Below are 14,959 nucleotides of genomic sequence, written 5' to 3' on the forward strand. Positions count from 1 at the left end.
GGTAGAGGAGGTAGAGACAGATCAGCCATCATTGAATGGCGGAGTGGACTTGATGGGCCGAGTGGTCTTATTCTACCCCTATCACTTATGAATGGTAAGTGTTCCACCACATTGAACTGAGCGAGCAACCACTTCGTGGAGACATTTGGGAAATGTACATAAAACCACAAACTGACATTGAGGGAGGGAGTAAAGTGCCCGTCCCACTTTCACGATCTAACTCACAACCTTTTTTACTGGTGGACATTTTTCATCAGGCTAGAAAAAACGCCGCAACCTACTTGATGCCACGAGTACCTACGACTAGCATCACAACCTGCTACGACCTCGTGACGACCATGCTGCGAGTACGAGTCAAGGGCAAACTCGTGAATTAGGTCGTGAAAATGGGACAGGACCTTAAGAATGAATTCCTTTCCGCAGTTTGGAGACAAACAGGTCAGGGAATACAAGTCCTGGGAAGAACTGTGGAAAAAGCATCATTGAATCAAAAACGATTGGATTCTGAAATTTGAAGTAGTGACCTCTAGGTTGTCCGCTTGTGCTTACTCCAGATGGACAAGGATTCCCGTGGTGGGTCACGGTCCCGGAGAACTTCTAGCCCACAAATTCCCACTCTACCATGTGTAGGAAGGAACTGCAGATGTTGGTTTTCACCGGAGGTAGACACACAATGCTGGAGTAACTCAGCGGATCAGGCAGCGTCTCTGGAGAGAAGGAATAGGTGACGTTTCGGGTGGTGACCTTTCACCAGCCTACTCTACCGTGACTGGCCTACGACTTGTTTGTCTGCTACAAAATGACAATGTTAAACGTGAGACTGTCGGAATTAACCACATCTTAACTGCTCAAACAGATTATGGGGTTTAAAGCACTGCAAAGAGTTCCCAGTTAAAGCAAACTTCGAGCCACACTTTCCTTTATTTTCCTTCCTTCTTAATTACCAATCTGTTACTCTTCAATATTTTACTTCCTTTCAGTATTTCCACCCGCCAAACTCTCCACAACCCCTCCCACCCCTCCAATCCCACACACATCATTGGGCCAACATGGGACGACAGATGGCGCAATGGGCTAAGTGTTCGGCTGGCGACCGGAAGGTAGCCGGTTCGAATCCCGCTTGCAGTGCATACTGTCGTTGTGTCCTTGGGGCAAGACACTTCACCCACCTTTGCCTGTGTGTAATGTAATGTAATTATGTGAAGCACTTTGGGGTCAATGCAAGTTGACTAAAAATGTGCTATATAAATAAGATTATTAATTAATTAACAATGTAGGTCATTAATTTGGAGAGAGAGAGAGGGGGAGAGAGAGGGGAGAGAGGGGGGAGAGAGGGGGAGGGGGGAGAGAGGAGAGAGAGAGAGGGAGAGAGAGGGGGGGGGGAGAGGGGGGGGGAGAGAGGGGGAGAGAACATCATGTGGAAGTCTAATGTAAAAATACCACAGCAAACGACAGATCACAGTAAATCATTTGAGCAAGTGATCATATTACATAGGAAGCCAAAGTTACATTGTGCAAGGGGGGGGCATTTACTTTTAAAAACCATTTCAAGAATCACGTCTAGGAAGACATTCGAGATAATTATGAATGCGGGGCACAAGTGTCACGTCCCGTGTTAATCCACTCTAAGAGTGAATTATGACAAGGCACTTGGTTACAGTGGATTATTGCCAATTAGCAGACATTTGTTTTTCTATTGAATAGATGAGTGCTACTTGCCGCAAATCACCACAATCAAACTGGCAGTAATTTATTCTCAAGGGCCGAATATTGCTTAATTAATATATGTTTTAGTTGAGATAAATCAGTCATCCCAGCAATGAAACCTGCTTGAAGATCTTGGGGTCTGTACTGTGTCTCCAGCCCTGCCAGGAGCAATGATAGTAATGATGGCTAACGGAATCAAGGGATATGGGGGGAAAAAGCAGGAACGGGGTACTGATTGTGGATGATCAGCCATGACCTTATTGAATGGCGGTGCTGTCTCGAAGGGCCGAATGGCCTACTCCTGCACCTATTGTCTATGTTTCTAAGCACCTCTCTATCCAGAGGCTGGCGAAGCCATACCACACCGGTCTCGCTTTCCACGGCAAAGTATTTGCTGGCTTCTTCCCCCGCGACACCAAACACAAGCGTGTCGTTGTCTGGATCTCTGGCCCGCAGTTTGGTCACGGAGGTTCCTGTGGAATAATACAGAGAACAGTCAGTGAGTCAGTCAGTCGCCCCAGACATAAGCATGAGCTAAGAATAGAGGGTAGAGGAACATCACCCAATGTCTACATACGGGGCTACCTTGCAGTGATAGACACAAAGGTGTTGGAGCAACACACAGCAGGTCAGGCAGCAACTCTGGAGAAAAGGAATAGACAATGTTTGGAGGCAGTTCAGAGAAATGCTGGAATGGACCTGGGCAAGACTAGGTCTGGATCTGCTGACTTTTAGAAAATGAGGGGGGACTAGACTGAGACACACTAGATACAGGAGAGTCTGGCAAATGTGGATATTTCCCCATCGCAAGTCAAAAGTCCAGTGTCCATTCGGATTGGCAACGGAACAAGGACATTCTTACTTGCAGCAGCATAAAAGGCTTGCAAACACAATATCCATTGATAACATCATCAATAAAAATCAATAAATTAATAGCCCCGATTCAAGCGCAAAAAACCCAAGTCCTCAGTGCAACCAAAGATAGTAGTTCATTGTTTTGTTAGTGTTGCGTTTAGTTAGACCTGTGTGTGAAAATCTAGAACTGTGCCCACTGTTTAAAATAAGGCATCTCTCATCCCAGGGAATTGAATGTATTTGGAGCTCTCAACCTTAAAATTCAGTGGAAGCAAAGTCTTCAGGAGAGTTAGATAGATTCTTGGTTAGCGAGAATGCCAAAAGCTTATTTGCACTAACATCTTTGTATCTGTACAATCTTTTACTTCAGTGTCTTGCAGGTTATGTATAAGATATGTTATTGTGTGTTATCTGACCCAGGCACTTGTGATGTTGCTGCAAGCAGGATTTCCATTGTACCTGCATCTTAGTGCAGAGATACAGCGCGGAAACAGACCCTTCTTTCGGCCCACTGAGTCCGCGCCGACCAGCGACTAGCAAACAAACACTAACTACACACATTAGGGACAATTTACAATGATACCAAGCCAAACCTACAAACCTGTACGTCTTTTTAGTGTGGGAGGAAACTGGAGATCCCGGGGAAAACCCACACAGGTCATGGGGAGAACGTACAAACTCCGTACAGACAGCACCCATGGTCAGGATCGAACCCAGGTCTCTGGCGCTGTAAGGTAGCAACTCTACCGCTGCGCCACCATGGAGCCCGATGGTACTTGTGCATATAACAGTAAACATGACTTGAATTGGCTCAATACTAAAGCCCTCAAGTACATTCATAAATCTCAAAGGAATTAACAAGAAACTTCTTTGCTCAGAGAGTGGGAATGTGGAACTAACTACCACAAGGATTACTGGGGGGAAAATTAACACAAGTGTGTTTGAAAGCAAGCTAAATAAACACCAGAGGGAGAATAGAATGAAACAGATATATTGATGGAGCTGGCAGGAAAGGGATACAGAATTAGATCTGACACACAACTATCGTCGTTTAAGTACTTTGAGGAATTCCAACGACAACCTTGCCGAGCCAGCTTGCATTTCACAGATTACTAAAACTGTCTCCCCAACACAGCACTGAGGGAGAGCTGCCTATTCAGAGGCTTTTCCTTCAGATTGAACATTGATCAAAGACGCATGATCAGATAGGGACGAAAGATGCAGTGACTCCATCCGAAAGACAGTAAATTCCCCAGCTAACGCCGTTACTACCCCCATTAACGCTGACACACCATCCATCCTATTTGAGACTAGGGTTTCATTGCTGCACTCCCTTGCTGAAGACTCCTGCAGACTTTAAATAAATTCATTGTCTGAAATGAAAACGCTCCCAAGCAAAGTGATAAGATGCAACATTCACGCAATATTTCTTTCCCATCTCCACTGCCCTCTGTACAGATGTCAGGGGTTATGGGGAGAAGGCAGGAGAATGGGGTTAAGAGGGAGAGATAGATCAGCCATGATTGAATGGCGGAGTAGACTTGATGGGCTAATTCTACTCCTCTCACTTGATCTATTTCCACTATTTCTTCCTCCACTGTCAGAGTGGAGCCCAACACAAATTGGAGGAACAGCACCTCATATTTCTCTTGGGCAGCTTAAAATACAGTGGTTAGAATATTGACTTCTCGAGCTTCAAGTAACCCTCCCTCCACTACCCTACTTCTCAGACTAGTTTCACTGTCCTCCTGATTAATTGTTTCCGATTGTTTGCCTCGTTGTCACCTTTCCCTCGGCTAGCAATGAACCATTCTACATTTTCCTTGATCATTGTCTGCTTTGATCTGCTGTTGTCACACCTTACCCTTTCATACCTCTAGTCTCCCTCTCCCTGGAGTCTGAAGAAGGGTCTCGGCCCGAAATGTCACCCATTCCTTCCGTCCAGAGTTGCTGCCTGTCCCGCTGAGTTAAGGGCCTGTTCCACTTGGCACCTCATTTATGCGTCATATGTAAAATAGATCGACACGTCTTGATGCATGGGGTGCGCGTGGATGACGCAGCATTGCGCATGGTGAGGCGTGGAATCGCATGTGGTGGTGCGCGGTACTGCGCGGCGCTCCAGCATTTCGTAGTGTAACAAAATCCTCACGCGCCACCAAGTGACGAATCGCTAACGCATTGGCGTCGCACGTTGGCGTCCCGACGTCTCACGTGTATCGCTTAGTGATGCATGGTTACGTCACCGTGCGTCGAAGTCTGTAACCAGGCACCGCCGCTTGCCGCAGGGCATTCTAATGACATCACGCGCACCAGACAGCTGTGCTGACGCGCGATTTGCACGCGATGTCGCGCATCATGATGCGTATATGAGGCGCAAATGACAGCCAAGTGGGACAGGCCCTTAACTCCAGCCTTTTGTATCTATCTTAGGTTTAAAACAGCATCTGCCGTTCCTTCCTACACAATTCTTTCCTATTTGCTCATATTTTTCACTTTGAATTTTTGCAGGGTTCGATACCTCAGCCACCAACTTGACAGATGGATCAAACAACGCTGCAATTAAGTTTACCGCAAAGGCCTTAGCGTTCTGTTAATTAATTCACAGGTTGCGGAACTCGGAAGGATGACAATTATTGCCCTTCAGAAGGTGGTGCTGAGCTGCCCCCTTGAACCACTGCTGTCCAAATGACAAACATGTCCGCACAAAGTTACTGGGTTGGGAGTCCCTGGATTTCGACGCAGAGATGATAAATGAATGGTGATCCCTGTCCCACAGTCACAGTTCTGTGCTCTGTATTGCTCATTCATTTCAGCTAACTACTTGTACCTGTCAGAAACTGCAGGAGACCATGTTCATGACCGCTGCTAATGCATTGCCGTACAATATGCTGCTTTCCTAAGCATTGGGTAGTTTCTTTTCCAACTCCCTCCAAAGATATCATTTCACATTCCTGACGCTGTACTGCACTGGCATGTGGGAATTAATGAATGGAATTTGTTTTAATTCATTTTGGTGACTTGTATAATATTGGGCGGCATGGTGAGCTAGAGTTGTTGCATTACAGTGCCAGAGAACCTGGTTCGATCCTGACTATGGGTGCTGTCTGTACAGAGTTTGTACGTTCTCCCCCCATGACCTGCCTAGGTTTCCTTCGGGATCTCCGCTTTCCTCCCACACTCCAAAGACCAACAGGTTTATAGGTATGATATGTAAAAAATTGTCCCCAGCGTGTAGGATAGTGTTAATGTGCGGGGATCACTGGTCTGTTTCTGTGCTGTATTTCTGAACTAAACAAAAACTAAATAAAGCAGTTGCTAATGGGCAAGTCTACAGTCTTCTTCTTATCGAGTCCACACGCAAGATTAGAGGTTGTTCAGCCAGAGATGAACACACGTCTCGGCATCTGCATACAATGGTGTAGGTCTTGTGCTTCTTGTGCATGGTGGTGGAAAGATTGGTGGAAACAGGGCCGCGACGTGAACACTCTTTCCTTCACCCCAGTCTACGGTATAAAATGATGAGGCACAGAATAGAGAGTCTGAACCTTTTCCCTAGGGTGGATGACAAAGATCAGAGGGCGTAGCTTTAAGGAGAGAGGAGCAAGTTTAAAGGGGATGTGTGAGTAAGACCCAACTAACATATGTTTAAGGGGGTTAGGGGAGAGAATCTGAGGGGTAACTTTTTTACGCAGAGGGTGGTAGGTGTACAGAACGAGCTGCCAGAGGAGGTAGTTGCGACAGATACTATTGCAATGTTTAAGAAACATTTAGACATGTACATGGATGGACCAGGTTTAGAGGGATATGGGCCAAATGCAGGGAGGTGGAACTGGTGTATATGGGACATTTTGGCCAGTGTGGGCAAGTTGGGCCGAAGGGCCTGTGTCCACACTGTAAGACTCAATGGCTTGAACGAGTCTAACTGATACGAAACAAAAATCAAATACGGTCAATGCTGTGATCATGTGACCAAGAACCATGTGATTAAATGCCATGTGACCAAATGTGGGTTAGGCTAAGATGAGGAGGAATTTCTTTAGTCAGCGGGTGGAGAATCTGTGCCACAGAAGGCCATGGAGGCAAAATTAGTGGATATATTTAAGGCAGAGATAGATAGATTCCTGATTAGTGTGGGTATTAGAGGTTGAGGGGAGAAGGCAGGAGAATGGGGTTAGGAGGAATAGATAGGTCAGCCGCGATTGAATGGCGGAGTAGACTTGATGGGCCGAATTCTGCTCCTATCACATGACTTTTATGTCACGTGATGGAATGTCAACAATTGGTCAAAACAGGGTTGGCAATGCTAATGTTTCTCTAAAGCTTTAATTGATGGCAAATATCTCTTTCTAAGAATTCATTAATAAATTTCTGATGAAAAGTAATTAAACGTGCTGGTTAAGTCTCTGGCACTGCAAGGCAGCTTCTCAACTATATCAGTGCTGTTGAATTTAATGAATGTTTCCTTGATTCTTCATCTTCAAGGGTCTCTCTCTCCCTCTCCCTCTCCCTCTCCCCCTCTTTCTTAAAAAAGCTTTTCATTTCATTTCACCTCAGTACACGTGATAATATTAAACAAAACCAATTTAAATACTGTCTTGGGCTCACACAAATGTCCTTACCCCATCAGTGAAGCTTACGACCCCATAGCAGAAGTGTCCACATCGCGGGGCTGGATACTGGAAGTATCCTGAGCTAATTCTGCTACCACCATCATCTACTGCGACAAGTGATGGCTTCCACTGATTGTCGCCAAAAGCTTGCGTCCTTTTCAGTGCGGACGATGATAATGAGGGCGACATTTGTAACAAGATGGACACAAAACGAAGAGAATCCTACAGCCAAAACGAGCCATTCAGCCCATCTTCCCAGGCCAAGTTCATCATATTTTTCTTCTAATGTTTGTTAATGTAAGTTGCCCTCACCATGATGGATGTTCAATGGTATTGTATAACTGTCACCGAGATAAATCTCCTTTCCGTAAGATATATCTAAAGAAGTGGATGATGTGAAGGCTCTCTCTCCCAATTACATCAACTGGTACCCAATGAAAACTGATATTCCTCCAATGGCCTTGAACCAAGGACATTACCAACTCTTTTATTAAAAAAACTGCTCAAAACCTTAGCACATCTCCGAGGCCAGTATTGGTCCCATATTCCCTTCTCCAACAGGAGATGGCAGCCATTTAGCCCATCAATCCTCCGCAACCTCACATTCTTCACAAGCTTTCTCCATAATCATAATCCTACTTTCACGTATGTATTGTCAAGCGATCGTCAGCTGGGGAGGACCTGTACTGCTGAGCCAGCGGAGATCAACTTCAGTGGGCCCAGCTCCCTCTGGCACAAGTTTAACTCATGGCTACTTGTTGATGTTCTGCTGCTGGACTGGGGGCGGTCACGGTGGCGCAGCGGTAGAGTTGCCGCCTTACAGCGAATGCAGCGCCGGGGACCCGGGATCGATCCCGACTACAGGTGCTGTCTGCAAGGAGTTTGCACGTTCTCCCCATGACCCAGTGGGTTTTCTCCCAGATCTTCGGCTTCCTCCCACACTCCAAAGACGTACAGGTTTGTAGGTAAATTGGCTTGGTAAATGTAAAAACTTGTCCCTCATGTGTGTAGGATAGTGTTAATGTGCGGGGATCGCTGGTCGGTGCAGGCTCGGTGGGCCGAAGGGCCTGTTTCCGCACTGTATCTCTAAAACTAAAACTACTGAGCACAGCTCTGGTCATCATGCTACAAGGAGACTCTAACACAACCTCAGCAGGGTATAGAAATTGCTCAGGAGGTGGCCAGGAAAAGTTACAATGAAAGGCTGGTTCAGGACAGGTTGTTTCACTTTGCGATGATTGAGGCTCAGGAAAGATTCAATTGAGAAGTGTTCCATCATAAATATCATTAACATAATGGACTGGAAAGACCGAATACTCTGAGAGGGGTTAAAAATTCGGAGCCACACAGATTTAAGGATTAAAGAAAATGATTTTCACCCAACGAAGGGTTATGGGTATGGAACATGTTCCCTAATGGGGTGGGCAAGGTAGAAACCGTAACTCAGTCGACCTCTTGACACAGTTTTAACATTAGAGATGCAGCATGGAAACAGGCCCTTCAATCCACCAGGTCCTCGCCGACTCCATACACTTTCACTATCCTACACACTCGGGACAATTTACAATTTTACAGCAGTCAATTAACCTCCAAATCTGTACGTCTTTGGCTCCTTACTGTCGCTCTTCCAGGGAGATGCTAAATGCATTTTGTTGTCTCTGTACTGTACACTGACAATGACAATTAAAATTGAATCTGAATCTGAATCTGAATCTTTGGAGTGTGGGTGGAAACCGGAGCGCCCGGAGAAAACCCACACGGTCACTGGGAGAATGTACAGACAGCACCCGTGGTCAGGATTGAACCTGGGTCTCCGGCGCTGTGAGGCAGTGACTCTCCCACTGTGCAGCCTGTAAATAACCCAGCATTGGGAAGCAGCGTTTGTACACACAGTGGGTCAATAATCATCTACCATGCTGTAAACTTCAATGATTCAACTAATCCACAAGAAAGTTACTGCACAGAACGAATGTCTTTGTTGAATGTTGATTGTGCTGTTACGTTTGTTTATCTCTAATCAGGTCAGGAAAGGGCCCTTCAACTCCCCTCTGTCATCTGGCACATTAAGATTCGACAGTAATCCTACCTTGGGATCTTGTCGGGCATCTGAGTCCCAAACATCTCATTAATTATGAACAACAAGGATAAATATGAAGTGAATCTAATTACTATGGTGATGCATCATTTATAAGCTCCAGCAGAGATCTCCATAGGCACGCTCATCAGACCTTGAAATCGGAAGGAACGCCACTACTTGCATTTTGTAACTTAGAACCGCAAGTAGGTGCAGCGTGGAGGGCAAACCAGCTGGCCCAACATCGCAATCATCACAAACCTATGCCCAGTCAGATTCATAGAGCTAAACAGCTGGGGTGGAAGATTGCAACCTTCACGTGGTCCGCCCTGTTTCGACTAATGCAATCAACTCGACGTGCACAAACGGAAGATCAAATAGAACAAGTTGTCCACAACTTTAGGCTGTGCACACCACACAAATGACGAAGAAGCTAAAGAGCATGGAGGCAGGGCCCTCAGCCCAACTTACCCATTCTATCTCCATCCCCTTCCCCTTTCCAGTTCTCCCGCTCGTCTTACTGTCTCCGTCTACATTCTATGTCCCCCCCCCTCCCCTGATATCAGTCTGATGAAGTGTTGAAGAAGGAACTGCAGATGATGGAAAAGTCAAAAGTAGACAAAAAAAATGCTGGAGAAACTCAGCGGGTGAAGCAGCATCTGTGGAGAAAAGGAATAGGCGATGTTTCGGGTCGAGATCCTTCTTCAGACGGAAGCAGTCATCAGTCTGAAGAAGGGTCACGACCCGAAACGTCGCCCATTCCTTCTCTCCTGAGATGCTGCCTCACCCGCTGAGTTTCTCCAGCAATTTGTGTCCACCTTCGATTTAAACCACCCTCTGACTGAAGAAATTCCTCCCCATCTTTCTAAAAGTTACGTCCTTTTATTTTATTTTATTCTTAATTTGTCAGCAAAAGTTGCCCAGAGCAAGGAGGACTCAATGTTGATTGAAGGAAAAAGGAGGTAGTTGAAGCTAGGATTATCCCAACGTTTAAGAAACAGTTAGACAGGTACATGGATAGGACAGGTTTGGAGGGTGATTGACCAAGTAGGTGGGACTAGTGTAGCTGGGACATGTTGGCCGGTGTGGGCAAGTTGGGCCTGTTTCCACACTGTATCACTCTATGTCTCTAATCTCTCACCCAAAGAAGATCATCTCTGATCACACGGTCCTCTGCAGTGGTGCTGTGATCACGCTACTAAACCATCACCACAGTTTTGGACTATTAACCCCGAGAACATTTGAATCTCACCATGTCAGCGAAGAGTTCAATTTCAAATAGTCAACTCATGGCGGCACGGTGGCGCAGCGGTAGAGTTGCCACCTGACAGTGCCAGGGACCCGGGTTCGATCCTGACTACGTTCTCCCCGTGACTTGTGTGGGTTTTCTCCGAGATCTTCGGTTTCCTCTCACATTCCAAAGACGTACAGGCTTGTAGGTTAATTGGCTTGGTATAAGTGTAAATTGTCCCTGGTGTGTGTGGGATAGTGTTAATGTGTGGGGATCGCTGGTTAGTGCGGACGCGAAGGGCCGAAGGGTCTGTATCTCTGAACTAAGCTAAACTCAACTCAACCTGAAACTAAAACTTGTTTTATTAATGGCAAGTATGAACCCATCTGGTTCAGTATGTCCTCTAGGGGAGGAATTTGGCTCTTATCATCTGCTCAGGTGTAGTAAATACCAGACCTTCCAATATGGTTGGCTCTTAATTACCTCCTCCATCAGGGACAAGAGGGGATTGATAAGAAATGTTGGCAGAGACCCACGTATCGTGAACACGTACAATAATAATTCCCCAAGTACAACACTGGAATTTAGGGCAGCACGTCTCCGGAGTGAGACTTGAACCCAGCACTCCTCAACCTTCCTCTCTAAACCAGGGCATGCATGTACATCGCAGTGAGAGGGGACAAACTATACGGGGACAGCCAATACATCGCAACAACTTTCATCAAGCTGCGGCAAGTGGTGTACTTTGATGAAGAACCCCTCGAGTCTGTCACCTCCAGCTCCCCCGACTGAACAAGACGCACAGCTTAAGATGAAAAGCAATTGCCATCTGTTCCGAGCAAGACAAGATAAATAGCCCAGCCCAGTCACACTGCCAGGCGATGTTGGCTGGCACCTGCGCTCAGCTCTGCCTCCTGTGCAGTCTTTACTGAAATTATGTAAAAGTACCAACACAATTCTATTCAGCTGTAACAATACAAATAACACACTACACCCCTGCACTTCACCTTGCCCCAACGCAGTTGCTGGCATTTATTTCAAGAGGGCTTGTATACAAAAACAGGGATGCAATGCTGAGGCTCTATAAGGCGCTGGTCAATTTAGATACTGTGAACAAGTGCAGGGGATTGGTGACATCGTGAACACGTACAATAATAATCCCCCAAGTACAAAAACTGGAATTTAGGGCAGCACGTCTCCGGAGTGAGACTTGAACCCAGCACTCCTCATCCTTCCTCTCTAACCAGGGCATGCATGTACATCGCAGTGAGAGGGGACAAACTATACGGGGACAGCCAATACATCGCAACAACTTTCATCGAGCTGCGGCAAGTGGTGTACTTTGATGAAGAACCCCTCGAGTCTGTCACCTCCAGCTCCCCCGACTGAACAAGACGCACAGCTTAAGATGAAAAGCAATTGCCATCTGTTCCGAGCAAGACAAGATAAATAGCCCAGCCCAGTCACACTGCCAGGCGATGCTGGCTGGCACCTGCGCTCAGCTCTGCCTCCTGTGCAGTCTTTACTGAAATTATGTAAAAGTACCAACACAATTCTATTCAGCTATAACAATACAAATAACACACTACACCCCTGCACTTCACCTTGCCCCAACGCAGTTGCTGGCATTTATTTCAAGAGGGCTTGTATACAAAAACAGGGATGCAATGCTGAGGCTCTATAAGGCGCTGGTCAGGCCGCATTTAGATACTGTGAACAATTTTAGGGCACCATATGTGAAGAAGGATGTGCTGGCTCTGGAGCAGGTTTACGAGAATGATCTCAGGAATGAGTGGGCTAACACATGATGAGTGTTTGACGGCACTGGGCCTGTACTCGCGACAGCTCAGAAGAATGAGGGGCGACCTCATCGAAATATGCAGAATAATGAAAGGCTTGGATAGAGTGGACGTGGAGAGGATGTTTCCACTCGTGGGAGAGTCTAGGACCAGAGGTCATAGTCGCAGAATTAAAGGACGTTCCTTTAGGAAGGCGATGAGATGGGATTTCTTTAGTCAGAGGGTGGTGAATCTGTGGAATTCTTTGCTGCAGAAGACTGTGGAGGCCAAGTCAATGGATATTTTTAAGGCAGTGATGGATAGATTCTTGATCAGTACGGGTGTCAGGGGTTATTGGGAGAAGGCAGGAGAATTGGATTGGGAGGGAGAGTTAAATCAACCATGATTGAATGGTGGGGTAGACTTGATGGGCTGAATGGCCTAATTCTGCTCCGATCACTTTTGACATAATGAACAGAATATCACTCGGCTCCAAGAAGGAGCATTGGGTAGGTAGCTCCAGCTCTTATTTAGTTTGGTCATGGTGGCGCAGCGGTAGAGTTCCTGTCTTACAGCAAATGCAACACCGGAGACCCTGGTTCGATCCTGACTATGGGTGCTGTCTGTACGGAGTTTGTACGGTCTCTCCGTGACCTGCGTGGGTTTTCTACGAGATATTGGGTTTGTAGGTCAATTGGCTTGGTAAATGCAAAAAACTTCCCTGGTAGGTGTAGGATGGTGTTAATGTGCGGGGATCTCTGGTCGGCACGGACCCGGTGGGCCGAAGGGGCTGTTTCCACACTATATCTCTAAACTAAACTAAACTAAAGTTGGATTTTGTATACCATCAATGTAGGCAGCCTAACTACATTGCAGCAGGAGTTATGGGGAGAAGGCAGGATCATGGGGTTAAGAGGGAAAGATAGACCAGTCATGATTGAATGGCGGGTAGACGATGGGACGAATGGCCTAATTCTGATCCTATCACATATGAACTAATGAACTTCAGCTTGAATAACTGCTCAATTCTTTCAATATATTTTGTCAGTAACTTCAATGACGGGAACATACAAATTAGTTTCCTCTTTAAAACATTTTTCAGTGTAAGCGTTGGAGCATGTTTGACATTAATCGCTGGACAATGTTCCTGATATGGGTTTATCCTGATCAGCATGGAATTACATTTGTTTAAATACTGTAAATGTTAGCCTTTTAAATAATAAAAAAAATGAACAGTCAGGGCCTCATTGAGGCAGTGCCAAATAGATGCCTTTGAAGCTGGAATTTGGCACGTCACCAACCTGTTATCATTCACGAAGCACTGCAGACTTTTTTTTATCTCCTGCTGGTAAAGCAAGACGAACATCTCCCTGCAATGCATGAATTTGAGGTTCGCACAGAAAGCAGAGAAAGGTGCGAGATTATGGCAATAGGCTGACGCATTTACAGGCAGATGAGGAAGCATTTACTCCTCCAAAATTAGATCGAATTACATTGCATTTCAAACACAGGAAAATATACCATTTGGCCCTGCATGAGCCTCTGCCCACACTCCTTCCATCTGTTGATGTGGGCTTCTATTCATTCCTCCCTCATGAATGCACTGAATGCATCTTTGCACCCACACTATACTAGAGTCACTCCACATCAGAACCAATCTCGGGCGAAGCCAATTCATGAAATACACGTGACACACCATCAGCATGCATCGTATTAATCTTTCGTTAAGTAGTGACAGCATTGTGGCAAAAAAATATCCCAAGGCACCAGAGTCAAATGGAGGGGAGCCAAGTCTCAGTCGACCCCACGACATAAGGGGGAAGAGTTGTAGAGTTTGACAGCCACGGGGAAGAAGGATCTCCTGTAGCGTTCTGTCCTGCATCTTGGTGGAACCAGTCTGTTGCTGAAGGTACTCCTCAGGCTGTCACGGAGGGGGTGAGCTGTATTGTCCATGATGCTCCGCAGTTTGAGGAGCACCCTCCCCTCCAAGACCACCCTCCCAAGGATCCAACTCCGCCCCCAGCATGGAGCCAGCCTTCCTGATAAGTTTATTGATCCTATAGATCCTGAAGGTTGCAGAGGCCAAGTCAGTGGATACTTGTAAGGGCAGAGATAGATAGATTCGTGATTAGTACAGGTTTCAGAGGTTATGTTCAGAAGGCAGGAGAATGGGGTTAGGAGGGACAGATAGATAAGTCATGAGTGAATGGCGGGGTAGACTTGATGGGACGAATGGCCTAATTCTGCTCCTATTCCTTATGACATGAGCAGACGAGGTTAGCTTACCTTGGCACTTAGTTGCCCCATGCTCCAACAGTCCTTATGACCTACTGCACTAATATTTTAAAACAAACTTCAAAAGACTGAGAAACTCACTCAGCGAAGAGATTGTGGGGAGAGTCACTTCAAATCCTCATGGATTTTTATCGGCTTGGCTAAAGCCTCAGGGTGTGCATTCTCAATCCACTCCACACACGAGAGTCTAATCTAAAGTGACACATGAGAGTAGTGCTGATTGCGAGAGGTGCCTTCGTTCAGCTGGGACATTAAACCCTCTGAACCATTGATAAAAGGAACAGGGAGCTGTGAAGATCCCCGTGAAGATTTCTCCTCCGAGCGCCAAATGAAAACTGTATCATTGTAGACGTGTGGACCTTGCCGGGTGTAAAAAGGTCAGTGTGTTCGCCAAGACACGGCACCGATG

At 46.2% G+C, this 14,959-nt stretch overlaps 1 protein-coding gene across 2 annotated transcripts in view; it reads right to left on the reverse strand.

The window, feature by feature from the left end:
* cdh23 (cadherin-related 23) overlaps positions 1 to 14,959 on the reverse strand; it is a 533,293-nt gene that overhangs the window by 419,200 nt on the left and 99,134 nt on the right. For both annotated transcript variants that reach the window (XM_055661759.1, XM_055661758.1), the window contains exon 4: positions 2,038 to 2,180. In XM_055661759.1, the coding sequence (XP_055517734.1) occupies positions 2,038 to 2,180 (143 nt within the window). The remainder of the gene's footprint in view (positions 1 to 2,037; positions 2,181 to 14,959) is intronic.

Source organism: Leucoraja erinacea, chromosome 34 (genome assembly GCF_028641065.1).
Source record: "Leucoraja erinacea ecotype New England chromosome 34, Leri_hhj_1, whole genome shotgun sequence".
In the NCBI taxonomy this organism is placed as follows: Eukaryota; Metazoa; Chordata; class Chondrichthyes; order Rajiformes; family Rajidae; genus Leucoraja; species Leucoraja erinaceus.